The sequence below is a fragment of the Lissotriton vulgaris genome, chromosome 2_1 (genome assembly GCF_964263255.1).
Source record: "Lissotriton vulgaris chromosome 2_1, aLisVul1.2, whole genome shotgun sequence".
NCBI classification, from domain to species: Eukaryota; Metazoa; Chordata; class Amphibia; order Caudata; family Salamandridae; genus Lissotriton; species Lissotriton vulgaris.
In genome coordinates this window covers 286,171,690-286,197,263 of record NC_141687.1, presented here as the reverse complement: position 1 = coordinate 286,197,263, position 25,574 = coordinate 286,171,690, and the positions used below count along the sequence as shown (strand labels likewise).

At 44.3% G+C, this 25,574-nt stretch overlaps 1 protein-coding gene across 9 annotated transcripts in view; it reads left to right on the top strand.

The window, feature by feature from the left end:
- VMP1 (vacuole membrane protein 1) overlaps positions 1 to 25,574 on the top strand; it is an 864,072-nt gene that overhangs the window by 172,630 nt on the left and 665,868 nt on the right. For all 9 annotated transcript variants that reach the window (XR_015308362.1, XM_086954948.1, XM_086954944.1 and 6 more), the window contains one exon: positions 427 to 537. Coding sequence is in view for 8 of the 9 variants with exons in the window: in XM_086954948.1 (XP_086811074.1) it covers positions 427 to 537 (111 nt within the window). In the remaining variant the exon portion in view is untranslated. The remainder of the gene's footprint in view (positions 1 to 426; positions 538 to 25,574) is intronic.

The window sequence follows — 25,574 nt, the reverse complement described above, 5'->3', positions numbered from 1 at the left end:
GGCGTTATCACCTTGAAACCGACACCTCTTTGAATAGCAACATTGCAAGCCCGCATGCAACACTTGATTGGAAGAGTGTGGACCGCATGCAAGTTTGACAGCAAAACAAGCTGCAAACAGATTGTTACAGTTAAGTACCGTTTTCTTTACAGACTACTTCTGTGAGTGAAAACTTCTTTGATGTGGGCCCGATGTAAAATAAATAACCTTCATAACTGGTCAGCTATTTCCCACACTTTTAGTAAGACAATAGATGGTTGAAGGTATACACAGGATCGAGTACGCAAGCAGTTGCATTTTATCAGAATGGATGACTCGTGGACCTAATGATTGACTCCTGTTATGTTGTCTGAGAAGGCACTATTCACTTGCGACTGTTTTTCATCATGACACAAAGTTCTGATCAGCTTTATTTTTCCTTTCCAGTATGTACAGTATATGGAGAGAAAATTCTTATGGTGTGCCTACTGGGTAGGCTTAGGAATCCTGTCCTCTGTAGGACTCGGAACAGGTCTACATACCTTTCTTCTTTACCTGGTAAGATTAGCATACTTCTCTTCATTGTCTGAATTCTGCAATGCCTCTACGTCGTGAAACTGATCGACAGTGTTTGAGATCACTGAGTGAATTATGTTGATTAAGTAAAATATTTTCCCTGGTACTGCCCTATATTGTTTGCCTTTCTGAACACTTCTTACCATTGTACAAATGGAATAAAATCCCACTGAAGCACGATCATGACTTGCCTAAGCCCATCTCTATACGTTCCTGTTGCTTTTATCAACCGTACCTTTTTATTATTAATTTCATAGCCCCCTAGAACCAGTTTTGTTTTGGCTCTAGTTTTCACAAACTAAAGTCCCACTATTTGCATTTGCAGTATAATGGAAACATAGCCGATGTAAGCTTCTTCGCTGTTTGATTTATTTTCTTTCGCTCATTTTTCTCACCTACCTTTCCCCATATTTATTTTGTTCAACTTTTCAGCAGGTTTCTACATTTTTAGATTGCCAAAATCGTGTTAAGTGTTAAATACTTGTGAGGAAGGTTGTCTGTGAATGGAAATGTGCTATGTCATTGTCTTACCTGATTGTAAACAAGGAGCTCATTGAGCAAAGTGATTTTTAACTGGACTGTACCATATAATCACAGGATTGTTGAACCTTTGGTATGTGGCGACCCACAAAAAAATTCTACGTAAGGTTGCAAAAGTTGGATCAGCGTGAAAAGTGTTGAGACAGGATCTACTGGATTGATGTCATTTGGTTTAAATATTTTCACTGCAATTAAGAAACTCTGAAAAAAGAAGTAGGAATACAGCAAAGTATAAAAGGGTAGGCGAAATGCTCTGCCTAAGGGATCCCTTTGAGGGCTCCTTCAATGAATCTCCCACCCTGACTTATAACACCAGAGCAACCTTGATGCCTTGCCCTCAGCCACTACCCAGCTCTTTATTGAAAACACGTTGCCCCATGCCGACAGTTGTGGCCATATTCGCAGATTCTTGATCGAGACACCAGCGCTGACTACTGCTATATTCACTGACTGGTCCTGTTTACAATGTCGCTGCCAGGTACACATTCTCTCCTGTCCATCTTTATATGACAAATCTCTCCCTGTCTGACCACCTTCCAGTTTGATGGAATGTTCCCATCTCTTGGCATCATTGACCTGGATCCTGCCATTCACAGTCCTTTTCCAAAGCCACCCTCCTTAGTCTATTCCCAGACCTGCTTCATTTCAGCTTCCTACTTTGATGTGAGAACAGTGATCCTACCTTAAGGATTCACAGTACCATCCCTCTCCTACATTAGCATAGCACTTCCACTTGAAGCCCATGCCAGCCTGACAAAATCAAATTTTTTAGATATGCCATACTGACAAAGTACCCTTTTCACGAAACTAGATAGATTTCATGGAAAGGGTATTATGCCAGACCCGAGATTGAATCCTAGGTCAAGGAAAAAAAATCTTAACTGTTAAAATAGAAATTATAAAAATAACTATTCTTTAAAAAAAAGTTACAATAGGGTTCAACAAAAAGATAAGGTAAAAACAGGGAAGTGTCTGGGATGCGGCCGGGAACAGCGCAAGGATGGCCACACTCCTCCCCATAAAAACGGTAGGAAAACCAAACTGGAAAAAGTCTTTCGCCAAGAAATGTTTTCACACGGTTAGTATGTCAACCGTTTATTCATCCTGGGTGGAAAAAATCATCTTAAATGGTTCAAGAAAACAAATTGTCAGAATCTGTTTCTTGAAGTAGGATTTTGTGGATTTTGCGTTGAAGCAATGGATCCACGATACTGTCCGTCTCGTACCTTAGCATATACTTCATTTGCAACTGGAGTCACCTCATTCATCTCATAAGAAAAAGTCCAAAATATGCATCCGCTTTAAAATAGGGAAGACGTGGCAACCTAGACACTTAGTCAACAACTGCTACCTGTGATGTCTGAAAAAACTACAACTGTTAGATGAGAATGGCGTGCCACTGTAGCATATGCTGTAATCTAAGCAAAACTAGACTATGCAAATGTGCTACGAGGACTAGCAAGAGAGTTAATGGGCAGAGAGTAGTGAGGATGAAGCTTGAATTTGAGGGTGTACCGCCACTGCTAAAAAAAAAATATATATACATTGGCTCCTGATTAAATAAAAAATCTAATTCGAGACACTAAACATTGTGCACAACGATTATACATTCAAATTCCACTGTTTCCTAAAGCCAGCATCAAACACTGTATACCTTGTTGAAATGTGATCACCCACTTACTTGGCAGTAAAACACATTTGTCCATAAAGCTGGCCATCAATTCTGCACAGTAGAGTCCTCATTGATGGTCATAAATCTTGCGGTGCGTGAAGGAACCACCGAACACATCAGCACTTATGTCTTATATTTGAGCGTCATTCATCTGTAATGGTAAAGACTCCAGCATACCTGTCCTTTAATAAACACTTTTTGACACCCTATTCTAGGCCAGCTTTTCCTAATGCCAGACTTCTAAAAACACGTGAAAGCTAACCTTTCTACAAATTACTTTGCTGCACCTGTGATAAAACCATTCCCTGTTATGTATATGCAAGTAGGAAAAGTGCAGTCTGATAGGCTTGCAATGAAAGAGAAGTAATTTTGTCTCATCCTTTAAGGCCACAGGAGCTTCCACCGCCTATGATGCTTTGTAATGGAAGTTGCCACACAGTCAGTTTTTTATTCCAGCTCATGACCGGAATCCCGCATACACTTTGGGTGTTTTCACACCTTTTTCGCAGAGAAGTGGTTTTACTTTAAGAAACTTGGCATTCTTGCTTTTACTCTACGTCTTTATAAAGTAGCTTGAGTGTAAAGGATTTTTGTTGAACTTGGTGAAGCATTTTTTTAGTTAGAATGCCATCTTTCATTGTGGAGTGACCATCATGTGGGACAAAGAAAGCACATTGTACCGATGCAAGGTGTTTGTGGTATGCCTGCCCTAGTCTCACAGCGTGAACGTGTGTACGTTTTGTCAAAAGATATCCAATATGAAGCTTAATGACAGCAAAGGCATACAGCTGAGATGCACGCTGGAAGACCGAAGGGTCAAGGAAAAGACCAGACCAGAATAGCCATCCAGGGAATACTCCATTTACACATTCAAAGTTGCAAGATCTCCTAAGGGCTCACAACAAGAGCAATCCATAAATAGCAAAATGGCCTTGGTACCACTAAACAGTCGATCTATTGGTTGATATCAGCCTGCATGCTATTGTTTTATCAACTTGTGAATAAGCCTGTACTGAAACAAGGCCAAAAACCTCACTCCTCCAGAGAAAAATCTGCTATTACAGTTTTACTGAGGAATAGAATTTTTCAAAGCTTCTACCTGGGAGCCTGACCATACTCCCAGCATTCTTTTTGCCGGTACAAAAGTGGACTGTATGGTTGGTCAGGTGGTTCAAAAGAACATCTTTGGCTTATTCCATTAGAGGTTATGAAAGAATTTCACGATGTTCATGTTGTTGTTTTCCTTATGCCCACGTACTGCAAACCTATGACCGTTTTTAGCTTGCTATTCTGTTCAGCTGTCAGTGAAGATCCTGCGACGAAGAAGAAATGGTTACTTGTTGTCCTGATTCTGGATTATAGGACTCTTCATTGAGGTCGTTCATATGTGAACCGCGCTCCTCTCCAGCTTTCCATATTTTTGAATTGGAAATATTGTATTGGGCTTCATTTAGCTCTTCTAACATTCCTCCAGAAAGACCTGACTGTGTGTAGAAACTGCCATTCCAAGGCGTATGGGAAGTGTAAGATCCTAGATCCTTTACAGGACTGGACTTCGGTTCAGCACTTTCAATGAAAGTCTACCAGGCTGCACTTTTCCTAATTGTTTATGCAGCAGAGTTGTACCATAATTTCGGCAATGTAGTCTGAGAAGAGGTTCGCTTTCCCATGTTAAGTCTGACATTTGGAAAGCAGGCCTATTGTAGTTTTTTTTTTAGAAAGTGTTGAGGAGCATAGGAACATGTTGGAGTCTTCATCCTTTTTGATGAAATATGGTCAAATTGAAGACCTATATTGAAGTGTTCCATGATCCCCAAAATCAACATGGAGTTATTCTAACGTTTATCAATTCACTGAAAATTCCGAACATGCTGAATCAGGACGAAAAGTAAGTAACAATTTCTTCCTGGAGATTCTATGCTCTCTGGTTTTTCCTCCGAGCATATCCTACCCGATCTAGCTTGTTAAACTCCTCAAATTCCACCTTTGTAGATCGGTGAATCTCAAGGCACCTCTCTACAAACGATCAGAAACAAACTATCAAAAAAACTACCAAGAACCCTATTTAAATAAAATATAGATCCACTGATGAAAAGCGTCAAGTTTTTTTACATCTGTGGGATGAGTGAGAAAATGCAACTAATCAGGTGTTGGAATAAAAAATGGGGCCGCACAGAACTCGCAACAGTGGTTCATATGTTGATCTTTATTTTGCAATTAAAAAGAATAAAGAGGTGTGCTTTTTTGTGCTCGTTAAGTCTTCCTTTTTTCGGGCGTGTTTCAGTATACTTTATTTCCCGAGTTGTGTAGTTAAAAGACTGTATTTTAACAATATGCCTTGATTTTATGCAACAGTAACTGCAAAACATTTGCAGCTTTGTAGTTCTATAAATCACTAAAAAACTGTTTTAAATCCAAACTGAATGGTAATCAGTTTATTGACGTTCAGCCTTTAGTCCTGTCGGTTGCAAACATATTTCTGCTACAGATGCATCAGCTCACTGACTGTCTTACTCCTGTGAACAGATCTAACCTCCCACAGATTGTTGCTAAAGCGTGGCCTTCACATCAGTGCTAAGCCTTTCCCTTTTTAAAGAGATACTATGGATTATTTCTCCACGCTTTGTCTGTAAACGTATGAATACACGACAAATAAGGAAAACCTGCATGAAGGATGAGTTAATGTAGTGGTGTGTGAGGAGTGATGTGTCTAATGCAGGGAGGTTGAGGGGAGGGATTAGGAGTAAAGGTGACATGCTTCTGCCCACTCTACCTTGGCTGAAAGTCATTAATGAGGCAGTGTATGTGTGGCCGCCTGACTGTAAAAGCAGCACTAAAGTTACCTCTAAAATATAAAATGTTAAAAAAAATTCAGCATGCTACCACTTATATTGCTGCGCACTTCACATCGGAGTGCTGTAGCCTAAAGACTGATTTGTATTAAATGAGGTAATATTGATATTGTTCTTTTTCATATACGTTTTTAAATGTGTTAACTAGAAAGATTATAATTGCTCAACTCTGCGTTACCAAAGATCCCTCAGTGGTCATTATTCGAATGTGTAACAATTTGAAGAATTCTTTCAGCCCCGTGGAATTTTGTGTTTTATTGCACATTACACCAACCTTTGCATTTGTAGACCATAATGCTGGAGTTCGAGACTTTGTGCAGGAGTGTGGTATTTGTGATGTATATTTCACATTTAACAATTCAGGCATTTGCCCTTTGATATCTCTGTTGTATGTCTCTGCCCCATCTCTTTATTTCTTGTAAGGCTCAGTCGATATTGACCTGTGGTTTTGAAGCTTTAATATATCTGTCTTGTTGATCTACCTACGTGGTTAGGCCTTCCTCATTTCTAATACTATGTCTTGGTGAATTTCTTTTTTTTATCTCCGAAGCACCCTGGGAATAAATGCAAAAATGACAGCGATCCATCATTTTGCTGCATGCCAAATTAGGAAAGCCGTGGTTTATCATTTCACTAGATTGTATGTTTCTGGATATTCTGTTTTTTCCCCATTAAAATTAGCTCAAGGAGTTTTGTTATGTACAGTATCTTTTCCTACAAATTGTATGATTGACTCACAACTACGAAGTTGTGATCACCTACAGTCTCTATCTCACTCTCTTCCTCTTCCTCTTCCTCTCCCTTCTCCCCTCTCCTTCTCCCCTCTCTCCTTCTCCCCTCTCTCCTTCTCCCCTCTCTCCTTCTCCCCTCTCCCCTTCTCCCCTCTCCCCTTCTCCCCTCTCCCCTTCTCCCCTCTCCCCTTCTCCCCTTCTCCCCTCTCTCCTTCTCCCCTCACTCCTTCTCCCCTCTCTCCTTCTCCCCTCTCCCTCAAACCTAACATTTGGTAATGTTCCATTTGCTCAATTGGGATAACATCCAGCCATCACTTCTCCACATTGCAGTAGCTTTATTACAAATAAAATCGATCTACCCCATAACATTAACAAAGGGCCATAGTAACGATGTTAATTGGTTTTTATTTTAAAATTCTGACTATCTTGAATGCTATCTGTATATCTTTTTAAACTTGCAGTGAGCTGGAAACAATTGTTTCTTATTACTGTATTAATTTCCTAAATCTATAGAGCAAAGTTCACTTCTTTGAGCAGGGAATTCTCTTGTTCTAGGAATCGTGTTGATTCTCCTCTTCTTTTTCCAACTGTCCTGCTGTAGAAAGAACTTCGTGTTACAGTCTGAAAGAAATAATAATAGCTTTTCATCTGAATTGCTCGCTGATGCAACAAGAACGACACCTCTCCCAAGGGGCAAGGGAGCTTTGGCTTCTCTTCTGTAAGGCGTTCATAGTGTGTTTCACAAAGCTAGGCTTTTTGTACAAAGAATATCAACTACGCATCAATAAAAGGCAATGCTTTTTCAGCTGATACCTAGCAAAGAGAGTGCACCCAAAAGCTTTGAGATATTTATTTTAAGCATCTAATCCCCCACTTGTTTCATATGCTATAACTTTAGATTGAAACAGCCTTCCTGAGTTCTTATGCCTCTGTGAAGCTCATTAGTAAAAGGTTCATGTGCTTCATAACATTACACTGTCTTTCATTTGACATACTAGTAATCCAGTTATATCTACGCTGTGTTTTAAAGATGTTGGCTTTGTTTAGTTTAATATGGGGATTCCTCTTGCAGTCTTCTTTCTGCACCCTCAAGCTCCTGCGCTGAGGCAATGTTGCATAATCCTCATTTCAGGTGCACTCTTTCATTCTCTACTGACAGTGATTCCATCCAGACCTACTCCTGCAAACTATGTTAGTTTTCAATGACCTACTCATAGGTGTTGAGTTCAAGCTCAAATATGCGGAGGATGCCACAAGCCCAATACTCGACTGTTCTGGACACCCAAAATGATCAGTCACCAATCACCCTTTAATAGGGAAAAGCGGAATGAATCCTCTTCATCTGGATATTGTGTCTTGGAAGGATGAAGATTCACAAGTTGCAGTTCATTCAACTCTGCAGTTAAGAGGTTGCTATCAGGCTTAGGATACATTTTAAATTGTCCTAATCTGTAGAATACACATGTGAGGACCTTCTACTTGGAACGGTTTCTACTACTGTTATTCTTTGGGATGGTTGTCAAAATACATCTGTAGAAAATTAATCTGTCACAAACCTTCCATGCTGTTGAATCTGCTAACAAGAAATCTCCCTCTGCCTATTTTAGTTCCCTGCTTAAAAATATCATTGGTGCCTCCTACCTGGAAGGCGGAGTTAATAAATCTCAAAACAAAATTGTGAAAGACTGGGATTAAAAGGCTTCAGCCAAAGGCCTTAATCAGCTATCCAAGAACCCAAACGGTTCAAAGGTGTAAGGTACTCTATCAAAAAATGTCGCGAAGCTAGTAAGTAATATTGCTGCAGGAATTATGAAAAAATACCAACAAAACAAGACAGTAACAAGAATCAAACGTATTATTAGTATGCACAGGAATAAGCTCTATAAAAAACATATGAAAGTTCTTAGCATGGAACATTTCATCATTAAGTGATTTAACAGGAATAAGGCGTTTTCGAGTGGGTGCCCGCAAGAACTAACACTCCCCAAACAGACACTATGCGTGAGCGCCTGCAAGTCCGCTTAAAGTGCAAGTCCGCAAAAGCTGACACACTCCGAATTGTAATAGCCTTTGTATAGCACTTACTACTCATGACGAGGCGTCAAATCGTTTTTTCGGCGAGTAGCACGCTACTCCGGGACCCATAGAGGATTAGTGTGGAATTAGTATTGTGAAACATGCAATTAAATTTTAAATGGTGGATAGGTTAGTCAGTTATTTGGATTCAGAAGGATAGCAGAAGGATAGAAGTGGAAAAAAGGTTGTATTTATATAGCGCTTGTTACCCATGATGGGTGTTGAAGAGCTTTTCTGGCGAGTAACACGCTACTCTGGAACCCATAAAGGATTAGTGTTGAAAATTAGTATAGTGAAATATGAAGTAATTCGAGTAGTGGATATGTTAGTCAGTTGCCCCAATATTGGAACTTTCATAGATTCCCATGCTTTTGTATCATTCCCCGTCGTCGGAATGGGAGTCTCGGTAACAAAAATAACATAGCAGTAGGTACAAAAGAGAAAGAAAAAGGCCTAGGCATCTTTCCCTTTTGTAGCATATCCGCCTCTTTTTGTAAAAAAGACCAAACTAAGCATCAGCCAATCAGAAGAGCCTCATCCCTTAGAACCCTCCTGAAGGAACCTCAGATTTTCTACCGCACGTTGTGCTTGGGGAGTCTCCTTTGACCTCTGCTCAATCTTCTACTCTTTTGAGGTTTTTCTTAAGTTCTTTCTTCAGGATTGTTGGCTTTTCCTACCAGGATGTCTGATAAGGAGTAAAAGGCCCTTTTCAAGTCCTGTTCGACCTGTGGCAAGAAAAGGCTGTATGTAGAGGACAGGCATAAGGACTGCATATATTGCTAGTACCCGGATCATAAGGCTGCGGACTGCAAGATCTGCTACACCTTTTCTACTAAGACCCTCCGGGACCGTGAGGGTCGGCTCCTCACTTGGCTCCAGAAATTGAAGTCTAGAAAAGGGACAGTGTCCAGCGACAGTGAGGACTCCTCTTCAGCTTCATCTTCTAGAAGGTCAGTCAAAAGGGGTAGGGTTTCCCCTTCAACTTCTGTGGAGCGTCCAGTGAAGGCCTCAAAAAAGACCCCACAGGAGTCTGAGAGCCAAAGTCCTGTCAAATCTCCTCACCACGGTGTAAAGGAGAGGGAGGGACCATCTACGCCATCCACTGTGATGAAGACTGCTCCAGCCTTCAAAAAGCCATCTTCTCTGTCATCTGAGAAGTCAGACAAAAGTTTCAAGTCGTCGACGACGCAGCAGAAGGCTCCGTCGGCGAAGGGGTTGAAGTCCAAGGTTAAAGTGGTGCAATCGACGGGATCGTCGACAGTACGATCGATGTTGACGGGATCGTCGGCGTAGATGGGATCGTCGACGGCGGTGACAGCGACGTCGACAAGGATGTCGACGGGAACATCGACGACCGTGACGACGAAGATTTCATCGACAATGGTAACGACGACGGTGTCGTCGACGAGTGCTTCGATGACGGCAACATTATCGACTACGATGGCAGGAGTGTCGACTGTCTCGTCGACGACAGCTTCGACGACGCCCATCTCGTCGTTGGCAGTTCGTCCGTCGACGGTAGCTTTTCCGTCGACGACGGCAGGTTTACCTTTATCTGCTCCATCAACGACGGAACCGTCGACGATACTGTCGTTGACTGACAAAATTACTATTTCTTTGAAAAGAATTACTCCAGACATGACGTCTCCAAGGAGGGTTACCCCATTGCCTCCCGGTTTGTTGTTAGAAGAGGAAGATGAGGATTCTGATAATAATGATCAGGACTCGTTTGGGTATGCGCACAGTCCATCCCAACTGCTTGTTAAATGTCAGGAGACCGATTCGGAGGGAGAGTTTCTTCAGAAGTGTTCATATCAATATTCTTCTCCACCGCAGGGGTTCGCAGACCAAGAGATGGTATCTGCTCCTACTTCTTTCTTGCAAGATCTCCATAACATGTTGCAGGATTACAAATCAAGGTGCTCTCAGCCTGCTGCTATTCCGGCTCCTCAAGTCTTGCCTACCCCTACAACTCCAGTGATGATCTCTCCAGAATTGCCAACACAGGGGGTCTCTCTACCTTCGACACTACCAGACATACAGGATGATTCCTCGGATGAAGATCAAAATCTCGAAGACAGGCCTAATCAGGGCTTAGAATGGGATGAGTATGTAATCCCGGTCCCGACGTCACCATGTCCAGACCCTGTGGATTCCCCTCCGGTGGATATCAGGGGGTTTCATAAGTTAATGGAGAGGGCATCTAGCAGATTCCAGCTGCCTATGACTTCTGTTCCAGCTGAGTGTTTTCTCTATGACTTTAAAGAGCCATATAAAAAGGTTACCAAATCTATTCCTATTGTACAACATGTATGGGATGAAGGTCTTATGGCTATGAAGAACCCGGCTACGGTGGTCCCTCTCCTATCTATCAATCAATCAATCAATCATAACACTTGTATAGCGCGCTACTCACCCGGAAGAGTCTCAAGGCGCTTAGGGGAAGGGGGCCGCTACTGCTCGAACAGCCAGGTCTTGAGCTGCCTCCTGAAGGCGAGGTGGTCCTGGGTCAGCCGAAGGTGGATGGGGAGGGAGTTCCATGTCTTGGCCGCCAGGTAGGAGAAGGATCTGCCTCCGGCGGTGGCTCTTCGGATGCGTGGTACGGCGGCGAGGGTGAGGCTAGCGGACCGTAGCTGGCGGGTGGGCGTGTGGAAGGTCAGGCGGTCGTTGAGGTACTTGGGGCCCAGGTTGTGGAGAGACTTGTGTGCGTGGGTGAGGAGCCTGAACGTGATCCTCTTGTTGACGGAGAGCCAGTGCAGGTTCCTCAGGTGGCTGGAGATGTGGCTGCGTCGAGGGATGTCCAGGATGAGTCGGGCTGAGGCGTTCTGGATGCGTTGTAGTGTTTTCTGTAGCTTGGATGTGGTTCCGGCGTAGATGGTGTTTCCGTAGTCCACCCGGCTGGTGACGAGGGCTTGGATGACTGTCTTCCTGGTTTCGATCGGGATCCATCGAAAGATCTTGCGGAGCATGCGGAGGGTGTGGAAGCATGAGGAGGAGACAGCGTTGACTTGTCTGGTCATCGAGAGGGAGGAGTCCAGGATGAATCCCAGGTTGCGTGCGTGGTCAGTCGGCTTGGGGGCGGTGCCCAGGGCTGGGGGCCACCAGGAGTCGTTCCAGGCGGAGGATGATGGTCCCAGGATGAGGACTTCCGTCTTGTCTGAGTTCAGTTTCAGGCGGCTGTTCTTCATCCACTCGGCGACGTCTTTCATCCTTTCGTGGAGGTTGGTTCTGGCGGTGTCTGGGTCTCTGGTGAGGGAGAGGATCAGCTGCGTGTCGTCGGCGTAGGAGATGATGTTGAGGTTGTGTTGCCGTGCGATGGTTGCGAGGGGTCTCATGTAGACGTTGAAGAGGGTGGGGCTGAGTGATGATCCTTGCGGGACGCCGCAGATGACTTCGGTGGCCTCGGAGCGAAACGGGGGGAGGCGGACTCTTTGTGTTCTTCCAGCGATGAACGAGGTGATCCACTTCAATGCCTTCTCTTGGATGCCAGTGTTGCTGAGGCGTTGGACTAGGGTGCGGTGGCAGACCGCGTCGAACGCAGCGGAGAGGTCCAGGAGGATGAGTGCCGCTGTTTCCCCGTTGTCGAGAAGGGCTCAGATGTCGTCGGTGGCTGCGATGAGGGCGGTCTCGGTGCTATGGTTGGCTCTGAAACCGGACTGTGAGGGGTCGAGGTATCCATTCGTCTCAAGGAAGGCGGCAAGCTGTCTGTTGACGATCTTCTCGATGACTTTGGCAGGAAAAGGGAGGAGCGAGATGCGGCGGACGTTTTTGAGGTCGGTGGGGTCCGCTGTTGGTTTCTTCAGTAGGGCGCTGAGCTCGGCATGCTTCCAGCTCTCCGGGAAGGTGGCGGTGTCGAAGGAGGTGTTGATGTCTCGGAGGTGGGGTGCGATGGTGGAGTCGGCCTTGTTGAAGACGTGGTGGGGGCAGGGGTCAGTTGGAGATCCGGAGTGGATGGTGTTCATCGTGCGGGCTGTGTCTTCGGTGGTCACTGCGGTCCAGGTGTGGAGGGTGGCGGTGGGGTGCGTTGGTTCGACAGTTGGGTGTGAGGATGGTGCGCCGAAGCTGTTGTGGATGTCGGCGATCGTGCGGTGGAAGAATGAGGCGAGGGAGTCACAGAGATCTTGTGAAGGGGTGATGTCGTTGTTGCCGGTGCTGGGGTTGGAGAACTCCTTGACGATGCTGAAGAGTTCCTTGCTGTCGTGGGGTTATTGTCCAGTCGATCCTTCAGTGATTTCTTCTTGGTGGTGCGGATGAGCTGGTGGTGCTTGCGGGTCGCGTGTTTGAGGGCGGTCATGTTGTCAGTGGTCCGGTCGAGGAGCCAGGCTTTCTCGAGGGTGCGGCAGGTCTTCTTGGAGTCCTTGAGTTCGTCGGTGAACCAGGGGGCCTTATTGCTTCTGGGTTTACTGGGAGGGTTCTTCAGTGGTGCGAGGTCGTCGGCGCAGGCGGTCAGCCACTGCGCGAAGTTGCGGGCTGCTTCGTTGGGGTCCGGTGTGCTCGCAGGTGGGTTCTGGCTGAGGGAGGTGGTGAGCTGGTCGGTGGTGATCTTGCTCCAACTTCTGTGAGGAACCTGTTGCGGGTGGTGGTGGGTCGTGGTTTTTCTGAAGCTGAAGTGGACGCAGCTGTGGTCGGTCCAGTGAAGTCCGGCGGAGTGGCTGAAGGCGATGTGCTTACTGGATGAGAAGACTGGGTCAAGCGTGTGGCCGGCGTAGTGGGTGGGGGTGTTGACCAGTTGCTTGAGTCCGAGGTTGTCCAGCAGGGTGACGGGCCTACCGCGCCTGGAAAAGAAATATAAGGCGCCTGAGGATGGTCCGGCGTCTCTGATTGGGCACCCAAAACCAGACTCTGTGATTTCGCAAGCAGCACAGAGGAAGTCCCGCAACCCTTCGGCGTCTTTGACTACTCCCCCTGATAAAGAGGGCAGGAGACTAGATAACGCTGGAAAAAGATTCTCTTCAATGGCTTGTCTTCTGGTGCGGGCAGCTAATGCCTTGGCGATACTGGGCAGGTATGATCGCCAGTTATGGTGTGACCTTTCACCCTATTTAGATCAACGTCCCCAAGAAGCGAAAGGTGAGGCGAAGAAGATACTACAGGAAGGATAGCAACATCAGCGGAGGTAATCGATTGTGCCATGGACATTTCCACAACGACTTTTCGCTCACTAGCTGGGGCAGCGGTTCTTCGTCGCCAAGGATGGCTCAGAGCGACTTGGTTCAGGCCGGAGGTCCAGAATAAGATTTTGGACCTACCTTTCGATGGAGAGGCATTGTTTGGAAAACACATAGATGATACCCGCCAAGATATTAAGGAGGATACAGAGACTGCTAGGTCTCTTGGTACGCTTCAATACCGGAAGGCTCCTTTCAGGAGTGCCAGGGGCAGGAGTACCAAATACAGAGGCTCATACCAGCAGCAGCGGTACTCGTCATATGGATCAGGGACACACCAATATTGCCAGCCCTATCATCAGAAACCGGGTCAAACCTCAACTTTCTCAAGATCGAATACCAGAGGGAAACCGAACCGCCAGGAACGTGATACGTCCAAGAGGCAATAACGGCATTCTGGCTCTTCCTGCTGTGCCCACCTCCAGGACATCTGAGGAGGCAGGGTATCACAATACCTCCGCAACTGGTCTCAGATAACATCGTACTGTTGAGTGCTCCATATAATTCAAAAGGGTAATACCTTGGAATTTACTCAAATTCCATCTTCCAAGCCCCCTGCTGCCATTCCATCGAAACATCTGCGTCTCTTGCAGCTCAAAGTTAATCAGATGCTCCTGAAGGGAGCTGTGGAGCTGGTTCCCTCATCTCAAAGAGGGAAAGGGTTTTATTCCAGGTTCTTCCTGGTGAAGAAGACTCTGGAAAAATGGCGCCCTATTTTAGACCTCTGGGAGCTAAACCCCTATCTCATTTCCCAATCCTTTCGAATGGTTTCCCTTCAGGATATCTTACGTCTCATCAATCCAGGGGATTTCATGGCCACTCTCGATCTCGGAGATGCGTATTTTCACATACCCATTCACCCAGCACACAGGAGGTTTCTACGATTTACAGTAGCCAAGAGCCACTTTCAATTCAGGGTTTTACCCGGTCTTCGCTCTGCCCCAAGAATCTTTACCAAGGTGCTGGCACCAGTGGCAGCTTTCCTGCGAAGGCATCTCTTTCAGGTCTTCCCTTACCTGGACAATTGGTTGCTGAAGGCCCCGTCCCGGGAGGCTGCAAGGGAAGCAGTCAACGCATGTACAAACCTATTCCATAATTTGGGTCTTACTCGCAGCAAGGAAAAATCATCTCTGATTCCGTCCAGGAAAGCGCGTTTCCTGTGGGCCATCTTGGACTCAAATCTCAACAAGGCTTTCCCATCCTTAGAAAGGCAGGAAAAACTGTGAGCCATGGCACTGCTCTTGAGAAAAAGGTGTCTATCAGTACGCCGTTACAAATCCCTTCTGGGGGTGATCTCCTCATGCATCCCTTTAATACATGACTGCAGATTGCGGATGCGGCCTCTTCAAGAGCAGCTAGACAAACAGTGGAAGCAAGTTCACGGCTCATTCGACGACAAGGTGACGATCACTTTTGCAATGAAAAGAGCGGCCTTGTGGTGGACAAGACAGGAAAACCTTTCCCAAGGTCTATCCTTCATAGTCAATCCGTCTCCTCAAGTGGTGACAACGGATGCGTCACTGGTCGGCTGGGGTGCGGTGCTTCAGGATATTCATGTCCGCGGGCATTGGTTGCCCCAGCACCGTCTTCTTCACATCAACCTCCTAGAACTCAGGGCACTTCAAGCATTTCTTCCTCTGCTGCAGGGGTCGGAGGTTCTCATCTCAACGGACAACACCACAGCCATGCACTACATAAACAAGGAAGGAGGTACCAGATCTCTTCCGTTGTCTCAGGAAGCCTAGAAGATTTGCGAGTGGGCTATTCTGCACGGAATAACGCTACAGGCAGAACATCTACCAGGAATTCTAAACGGAAAGGAGGACAGACTCAGCAGGCTATCTTCCGTCAGTCACGAATGGGAGCTGAACCAGGTTGTCTTGGAGGAGGTTTTCCAACGATGGGTCAAACCCTCGATAGATCTATTTACCACCCCGGCCAACAAGAAATGCCGGTTTTAAGCAAGCAGGCTTCACCATCGAGGGTCATTGGGGAATGCGCTTTCGATAGCTTGGTCAAAAGCATTTGTGTACGCCTTTCCCCCATTCAAGTGATCCCCAGGCTTCTCAGGAAGATCAAAGCGGAACCGTGCAAGATGATCTTGATAGTCCCTGCGTGGCCACGACAGTTCTAGTTCACAGAACTTCACCTTCTGTCTCTCGTCCTTCCTCTTCCTTTGTGGACGATTCCGGACCTTCTCACGATGTCCTGCGGGCAGATTTGGCATCTGGATTTACACTCATTACACCTGACTGCATGGCTCCTGAGCAGCGAGAATTCATGAACCTTCCCATCTCGAATGAAGTGAGAGGTTTTGTCTCAAGCTAGAGCTCCTCCTACAAATAAAACTTACTGTTTTAAATGGAAGAGATTTTGCATTTGGTGCTGGAAGGAAAGTGTTGACCCCTTCACGTCTCAACCACATCAACTTCTACCTTATCTCTTGTCTTTGGCTAAGACAGGATTGGCTCGTTCATCCACAAGAGTTCACCTTGCAGCGATCTCTCGCTACAGATGCTCTGCATCTGGACCTTCTCTTTGGTCTTCAAGAATAATTAAACAGTTTCTCAAGGGCTTATTCTGCGTCTTCCCCCCGGTGAGGCCTCCGCCTCCCACTTGGCATTTGAATTTGGTCCTCCAACAGCTCATGAAAGATCCCTTCGAACCGATTAATCGGCAGACACAACATTTCTTTTGTGGAAATTGGCTCCTTCTTGCCCTCACATCAGCAAGACGCATTATGGAATTCCAGGCTCTCACAATTCAGGAATCTTTTCTTCAGTTCAAAAGAAATTCCATGATTTTATGAACTAATCCGAAGTTCATAACTAAAGTGCCTTCGGACTTTCACTTAAACGAACCTGTGATTCTCAAGTCTTTCTTTCCTTAACTTTCAACACCAGCCGAGAGGTCACTCCATTCTCTGGATGTGCAGCAGTGCTTGAAATTGTATCTGGATCGCACCAAAGAGTTTCGTAAGTCTCCACAGTTATTCATTGCTTTTGGTGGTCCGCGCAAAGGCCTTCCACTTTTGAAGCAAAGTATTGCAAGATGGATCTCCATTGCCATTCAACAGCGGGTAAAACACTGGACAGCAGGATCAGGGAACACTCCACAAGATCTGTGGCTTCATCTACAGCTCTCTTCGCGGGAGTGCACATCGGAGACATTGGCATGGCTGCAACTTGGAGCAGCGTACACACCTTTACGAAGCATTACTGCTTGGAAACCTTGACGCAGGAAGAAATGGCTGTGGGCCGGGCAGTCCTGAGGAACCTCTTCCACTGATTAGTGAGCTTTCCTTACTATCCCTCCTTCCTATTTCTGCACATTTTGTATCTAATGTTGCTACTAATGGCTATTCTAATGTGTATTTACTTCTTCTCTTATGAGAGTATGCATACTGAGATGTTTTTGTATTTACGCCACAAAATTTGCTTTATTGCTACTGATAGCTACTCTGATACAAAAGCATGGGAATCTATGAAAGTTCCAATACTGGGGCAAGAAAACAAGTTACTTACCTGTAACTTTTGTTCCCCAGTATTGGTAACTTTCATAGATTCCCATGCGCCCACCCTCCTCCCCGAGGAAGCTCAGCCTTCAGCAGATGTGGTTACTGTTACATAACGGCTACGAAAACCTGAGGCTCTGAGGTTCCTTCAGGAGGGTACTAAGGACTGAGGCTCTTCTGATTGGCTGATGCTTAGTTTGGTCTCTTTTACAAAAAGAGGCGGATATGCTACAAATGGGAATGAGGCCTCGGCCTTTTTCTTTCTCTTTTGTACCTACTGCTATGTTATTTTTGTTACCAAGACTCCCATTCCGACGACGGGGAATGATACAAAAGCATGGGAATCTATGAAAGTTACCAATACTGGGGAACCAAAGTTACAGGTAAGTAACTTGTTTTCTTATTTGGATAGAGAAGGGTAGGTGGCGGGAAAGAGGTTTGCATTTATATAGCGTTTGCTACCCCTGATGGGGTTTTGAAGCGCTTTTTTGGTGAGTAGCACGCTAGTTTGTAAACCATAAGGATTAGTGTTGAATTAGTATGGTGAAACATAAAATTAATTTGAGTGGTGGATATGTTAGTCAGTTATTTGGATTGATAAGGTTTGGGGAGGGGTAGAAAAGGGAAAAAGGTTTGCATTTACATAGCGCTTGCAACCCTGCAGGGGTGTTGAAACGCTTTATTGGCGAGTAGCACGCTACTCTGGAACCCATAAAGGATTAGTGGTGAATTATTATGGTGAAACATGAAATTAATTTGAGTGGTGGATATGTTAGTCAGTTATTTGGATTGACAAGGGTTGGGGAGGGGTAGAAAAGGGAAAAAGGATTGCATTTATATAGCGCTTGTAACCCTGATGGGGTGTTGAAACGCTTTATTGGCGAGTAGCAAGCTACTCTGGAACCCATAAAGGATTAGGTGTGAATTAGTTTAGTGGAATATGGAATTTGAGAAGGGAAAATGTTAGTTTGTTATTTTGATTGTAAAGGAAAGTGGAGGGATAGAGTGATGGCTTTAGTTTTTATTTATTTATTTTTATGTATTTCTATTTTTTTTAACGGTATAGCAGTAGGGGGAGGCTTTTGGATGAGTAAAAAGGGTTTTTGGAGGAGAAGAGTCAGAGGGCAGAGTTTAGAAAGGTTTGTTTTGGGGTATGGGTATAGTAAGAGGTGTCAGATGATGCAAGGAGGGGTAGAGTAGGAGAGAGTCTTTAAAGGGTTATTGTGGGGTTCATAGTAGTGGTATGGGGTTTGGGATAAATGAGAGAGTGGATGTAGAGAATATATTGATAGATGTACAGGGTGAGAGATAGGGTGGTGCATTGGAAGGAGTAGTAGAAAGAAGTTTGAGATGAAAGTTGGGCTAGAAGCTATATCGAGTGAAGCATAGGCTGAGAAATAGGGTAGTGCATTGAAAATGCTAAATAGAAGAAAGTGATAAATATATAGATCCATAAGTACATTGAAAGTATATAGATGCATAATGGAGGTAATCATATGTAGATTAAAGATACTGATATAGGTACAGGATGAGAAATAGGGTAGTGCATTGGATATGCTTTTTCAGGAGAAAAGTGACAGACACACAGATCAAGTACATCGAGGTACATAGATGCACAATGGAAGCAAGTACATGTAGACCAAAGATGATTTTTATTTTTTTTTAACATCTTTATACAAAGCCATACACAAAGATAGTACATATCTATAGTGAAAATAAATACTTATATACAGAGGGATATGCTGTAAATTTCTGATTGCGTATGGTGCTTATGTGGGGAAGAGCCAATTCTTGGGTAGTTTTCTCAAGATAAGGTGGTTGTCGGTGGATCTTATGTTAGGGGGTAGAGAGTTCCATAGTTTGTGCTTGAACAGAGAAGGATGTGCCACCCTTGGTTTTTTTCCTTGTATCTTTGGATTTTGAGGCAAGATGCCCCTATAGAGCGAAGGTTCCTTTGTTGAATGTGTTTGATGATTTTATTCCTGGTGACGAGCGGTCCCATTCCATGTATTGCTTTGTGGATGATACAAAGTAGCTTCAACGTGGATCATCCTGTAACCAATGCAGGGCTTTCAAAGCTGGTGAGATGTAGTCTCGCGTTTTGATATGCAAGAGTAGTCTGGCAGCGGAGTTCTGAATCCGTTGTAGTCTTTTGATGATCTTTAAAGGTGATCTGTGGTAGAGGCTCTTGGCATAATTGAGTTTGAATGATACTGCCCAAAGGAAAGTATCCCACAAGTGCAGAGGACAAGAGTTCACCAAGGAGTCTTGCCAATAGCTTGTCTACGAACTGGTAACTAATTGACCTGAACGAATCTAGACCCAATTAAAACCAAAATGTGCGTAATCTCTGCTGGAAAATGATTTAAAGGAAAGTGTCCGCCTTACCTCAATTGTGCACATCACCAGTAGTGCGAATGGGAGATGCCTATCGCCCATCAGGAATCTGGATGCAATGATGAGGATTTTCAGGTCCTCTCACATCAAACTACTAGTGTTGCTTCTGTTTTACAGACAGGAGGCACCTTAACCCTGTAGGGTGGCTAAAGTCAGACTGCCCCATCCTTGTATGTTTTTTCTAGGCCCCTTCAAAGTCTGTGGTACAACCCCTGCCTGACTTTTGGAGAGGGGGCAAGGGCCCCCCATAATGACGCAGTCTTATATTGTAGCCACTTGTGAGCTTTTGTGTGTCCCCTCTTGTCCCCTTTTTGTTCGTTGGTAATATGGCAAAAAACACAAGTAAAATTGTTACTTTGTTTTGTTGGGGATTTGGCCAAAGGCAAATGAGTGCAATCCTATTCCAAATTTCGCAGTTGCAAAATGTATCCAGTTGATCTCCCGGATGCTTTAATCTATTATAGTCAATCAATAGTGTAGTCCCTGGCAGAAGAGAGGATAGGCTGATGCACACATCCCACCAACCTCTCATTTGTTCACGCCTTACAGAAAACAAGCGATAGTCTGTACTTGTGTGCTGCGGTGCTACCCAGACTATTGTGCAAGGAGCATCAGATGAGTGGACCAGATGACTGGAACTGAGGTACATACCCACCTTACAGCTGAAACCAAATCTTCTGCAAGGATCATAGCGCAAGCAAAGCTGCCTCTCCGTCTCCTTTCCTCGCCTCTCCTCTCCACGCTTAGTTACCTGACAAAAGCAGCCTCTGCCAATGACCTCCAACACCAAGACACTTCTACGTAGGCCACTCTGCAATCCCTCACTCTAACTAATCTCATTAAGGCCTTATGCATCCTTAAGCATCCTATTTCTATAGCTTTCACTCAAAAAATTGGCACGGCGCAGAAACACAACTAGAGGTGTGTGAGCAGCTTAAATTAATCTAAGTTCATGTTTAGAAACTGTCACTTTTAATAATTGTCTCTCAGTGCAGTGATACAACCGGACATAATAAGATGGTAAATACATACACGTCTTTGAATTGTGTAAAGACTTTATCATATTTTTAGATGATGTTTGTTGCATAATTTTATAAATGTATGCCTGATTGTTGCCCGCTTATAAACATTTCAGTTGGCCTGTGTAGCACGTTGTGTCTGGCCATTTGCTAAAGGCTAGAGGCCTTATCAGTTCACTGGGAAAAGTCTTGTCTGATTCCTTGGGTATGATCTGTTTACAAACCAGTTATGACAAAGCAAGTAGGCCGTTCTTACATTTTTGTAATGCATGTATGGGTTTTTAGGGTGATTTCTTATTACACTGCTAGAACCTGTATGCCGCTATTTTCTTATACAGACTCTACCAGATTGTCATAGTAGGCAAGGGTTTTAGAGTTGGTGACCGACCTAAATTAACCATAAGGCTAGACTTCTCTAGCTAGTCGCATCAGTTAAAACTGAATGCGAACTGGGATGTCTATCCCTCAAGGATTGTTTAGGAAAAAATATTGGCAAATATTGTATTTTAAGACACTGACCGAGTCACCCTGATCAAGCTGGATACGTTTTACCACCCTCAACGAAGTTTAAGAAATGTTGTGCCAAATGACTTGCTACAGACTAAAACTGGTTAGGACTGAATGCATACTTTTTCAAAGATTAGTGTCAAATTGTAATTTTCTTTTTTTAAATCTTTTTATTTAAATAACCAGCTCCATAACAGTGCCCATCAGTTAGCAACGGAAGTTCATTGACAATTACAAATAAAATCAGCCGCAAATTAATTAATAAAGCCTTTAAACTCACCCACCACTACAGACCCCCCCATAAACACTGACACATCCCCAGTGGACCCCCAACTCTGGACCCATCTTAGCAGACTTATTATATTCACCAACTCCACCCCATTTCCCTTCCCTCCCCGCTAGGACCGCAGTGAGGCCCTCCCTAGTGCATCCACATCCTAAGAAATCCAATGCAGAACGAGTGCCACAAGACGTCCGTAATAAGTGCACAGCTATGGAGTACAAAGTTCCACACCGACCCTCCCTCAGGTCGGCTCCTCATCCGCCTGTGAGTCCATCCACAAATTGTAAATTTTAAACCCATTTTGGCCAAAAGCTTCTTTGTCAATAGGCTGCAGATTCCTTTACTGTCGACTCTAAAGGAGGCTTGGGTTTGTTTGCCAAATAATATTTGTGACTTGTGATTTGTACTACGGTAATCCTTATTAGGCTCCATTAATAAGGCTGTTTTGACAACCATATTTGTAATTTTATTACAATATACCCGATGGTTGCCTTGTTGGAAGGCTTATGACCAACACAATAGGTTTGAGTTGGTTATGGCCAGCAAGCCAATGATCAAGATTATAGGCATGATTTGTTGATAGTGAAAATTTACGATAAAGGCAGTAGACCTGACCTATTGATTGTGAAAGGATTGTTTATAATAAAGTCAGTAGACCTGACATTGATCGTGAAAAGTGTATGGTAAAGCCAATAGGCATTTAATATTATATGGTTATTACTCTGTATTAAATCCTACAGATAGGAATTTTTTAACATGGAATGTTTGTAATGTGGATTCTCATGTGTTAGCTGCATAATAGGATTACCATAGTAGGCAAGGGTTTTTGGTGATGATTACTCCTCTGACAAACCATGGGTGTAGAAGATGTGCACTGACGGAATCCTTATTACATCCTTCTAGTAGGTCAGTGTTTTGTTTGCCAGCCATAATTTTGTATACTGTCGGCTAGAACTTAAAAAAACAGTGATAGACTATTTAGAATACCTCTACCAGACGGGCACCCTCTGCTATGTTTAGTTTTATTATTGCAAGCATTTGTTCACTATCTATAGATTGCAGCCCTTTATCTTCTTTTTACTTGTATTCTTTTAATGTATCTTACATATGTTATTGAGTTTGAGTTTTATTGCGGTTTTGGTAGAGGTGTGAATGGAAGAATGAGTCAGTGGTTGAATTAAAGGGTGGATGAGTGCAAAGGTGAGTGACAGAGTGTATCTATGATGACCTACTGAGTGCCTAAACCCACCAATTAGACACTTTGATTCATGAGCCACACCACTGGCATAGCCAGTGTGCATGCATGTCACCTTTCCGCTAATTGAAAATGTGTTTAAACGAAAATCTTAAAATTGTTGCATTCAGAAAAATGCAGTTGCAGCAAACCATAGAGCCTAAATATACTCTGACCTTGTGCCATTCATCACTGTGTTCTTGGATGCTTTCTCAGTCTAAACATATTTGTAAAAGTGCTTTTGAATGCTCTGCTGGGCAATGTGAATATGTGTTACCTTTCCCTAAAATTAGTCTCCTCTTCCGTGGCCTGCAAGAGGCAGATTAAGACTAGTATATTCACTAGGAATGACCGTCTCATAGTCGTGTATTTGCCCACCACCACATCCTTCTTGATCTCTCTTCAGCATTTAACACCGTCAAACATGAGAACTTACTCGAGCTGTTAAACACCAGAATGGGTCTATCTGGGACTGTTCTCAAGTGGTTCACTTCCTTTCTGCATAACCGGTCTCAGAAATTCAAGAGCAACAACTTGATGTCCCCACCACTACCTGTAACATTAGGCGTCCCACAAGGATCTTTCCTATCCCCAACATTGTTCAACCTAGTCATGGAACCTCTCACCACCTTGTTACAAGCATCTAATGTTCACTTTCACATGTACGCTGACGACACCCAACTATATCTCAAATTACAATCCCCCAAAGACATCAAACTTCTGAACTCAACGATCAGAAACACCCAATCATGGCTTGCCGATAATCACCTCAAACTCAATGCTCTGAAAACTGAGTTCCTTCTGATCTCACCTCCCGCGAAAATCTCCACCACTCAAACTTGGCTTAAGCACCTAACTGCACTCAATGTCCAACCTACCATTGTGGACTCAGCGAAATCTTTATGCATAACACTTGACGCCAATCTCAACATGCAGCAGCATATCAGCAAGGCAACGAAGGGAGCTAATTTCCAAATCAATACCTTGAGGAAACTTAAACCCTTCCTCCCAACCAAGGACTTCCAAACTGCAGTACAAGCCCTAGTCATCCCTCGCATAGACTACAGTAGCGTCGCCCTCTGCGAACTTCCCCTATCTACAACTGCACCCCTAAGAGCCTCTTTGAACGCTGCAGCGAGACTCATCACTGGATCAAAAAAACACTTGCATATTTCCCCTGACTTAAAATCCATGTAATGGCTGCCTTTTGAAGCAGAATACATCTGAAAATTGCCTGCATGACACACAGGTCTGTACACCTCAACTCACCCGGCTACCTAACTCAGAAGCTGACAATATCTGGTGGGTCAAGAACCACTAGAAGCACAAAAAATCTTCTTCTGAAACCTCCAAGATTCCGGAAGGAAAAAACATATAAACGCTCCTTTTCAGGAATGGCACGCAGGATCTGGAATTCACTCCCTCCAGAAACCAGGCTTATCTCCTCCACTACATTTTTAAAGAAAGAAGTAAAAGCTATCCTCATGGCTAAATTCACCTGAACTTTTACTTTGGATCTATTTGAGACTCTGCACCTATTTGTACTATTTGTTTATCTGATTGTTTATTTGTATTATTGGTTTATCTGATTGACTATTCTCCCTCATGTCCCTACCCTATTTTGCTACTCATTTATTACCTACAACTATTGTGCTCAAAAGTCTGTTAATCAATCTCTTGTGCTTACCCCTTGTTTTTGTAAAGCGCTCTGATATCTGCAAAGATCTTGTTCGCGCTATATAAAACTGTCAAAATAAAATAAATAAATAAATAAGCTGTGTAATAAGGCTTTCTTATGGAACATGATCAGTCATGTTTCCGAGAGTGGGAATAACCATAAATCCATCTGGCACCAGTGGCCAAAATGTGTATGAATCATTGTCCTGTAATGGAGCGCACATACGAACCCTCTTTTTTCAAATAATGATTCTTTTTCAGATGTCAGTCTTCCCATCGCCTATTGGGAGAGGGTTTTTTTTTTACCCACTTGGAATGTAAACGGAGTCTTCTGAAACAGATAATCAGTCGATGTAGTATATAATCTTCGAAAATCCTAAAGAGGTATATGTAGAATTGTTCTGTTCCATTGCTTGTGATTCAGTCATTCGGAAGTATGTCGAATAGGTCTCAGGATACGTGTGCCTGCTCCGAGTGTATGCACATCTGTACATTTATGTTTGTGTTCCAGTGGGGCCTGCGTCTCTTCCTTCCCGTTTGCCCGCTCTTGCATGGGACTGGCTCTGCCCTAGCTTTCTGCCCGGCCCATCTGAAAGTCTCATTTCCTCGTGAATTGGCTCTTGAGTTTTAACATTATGCTGAGTGTTAGGCCTCATTGGAGAAGACGCGGGTGACGTAAGCAGTAGACAAAATGAACTCTCGGTGGGATGGGATTTTATTAATGGTCCTTGGCTTGGGCCTCTTGAAAGGATTGACGTGTGACATCAGATGGTCTGTGAAGTGTGCATTTGAGTAGAGTACAGGACTTAGTAAGAAGTGACCATTTTGTTAATCCCTAGATAACACTATCCGGAGTTTAGACAGGGTAGTGTTGTCAAATTAGTCTCACGACCACAGGACCAGAGCACCTCTGGAGTGCCTCTCTCCGATTCTCAGTAGTAACCGCGTACGCTCTGCTGCCTTTCGGCTATGCAACTCTTTCTCTCTCTTAAGCACACGCCCTCCAGGCGTACCCAGCACACGCACACAGGTGCAACCCCCCTGCCCCCACCCACCTTCATCTTTTGAACGTGTACGAGTCCCGTTTCTCTCAGAATGTGGGAGTGTAATTCACATAGCAAGCAGGGCACACTGTGCATTCACCACAGCCCCAGTCGTTCTAATTTCAGTCGTGTTTCTCTTTCCCTAAAGCAGTGTGGGCTTCTGGGGCAGGTGTTTGGTGGATAGCGCCTCACTAGAGCAAGAAGGAAGGAAGGAGGAGAGAAGCAGATCCCTGCTTCACTCCTACATTTGGGCAGTGTGGGTTCAGCACAGCAGGAGTGCCAAACACAAGTTTTTGCACGATACAC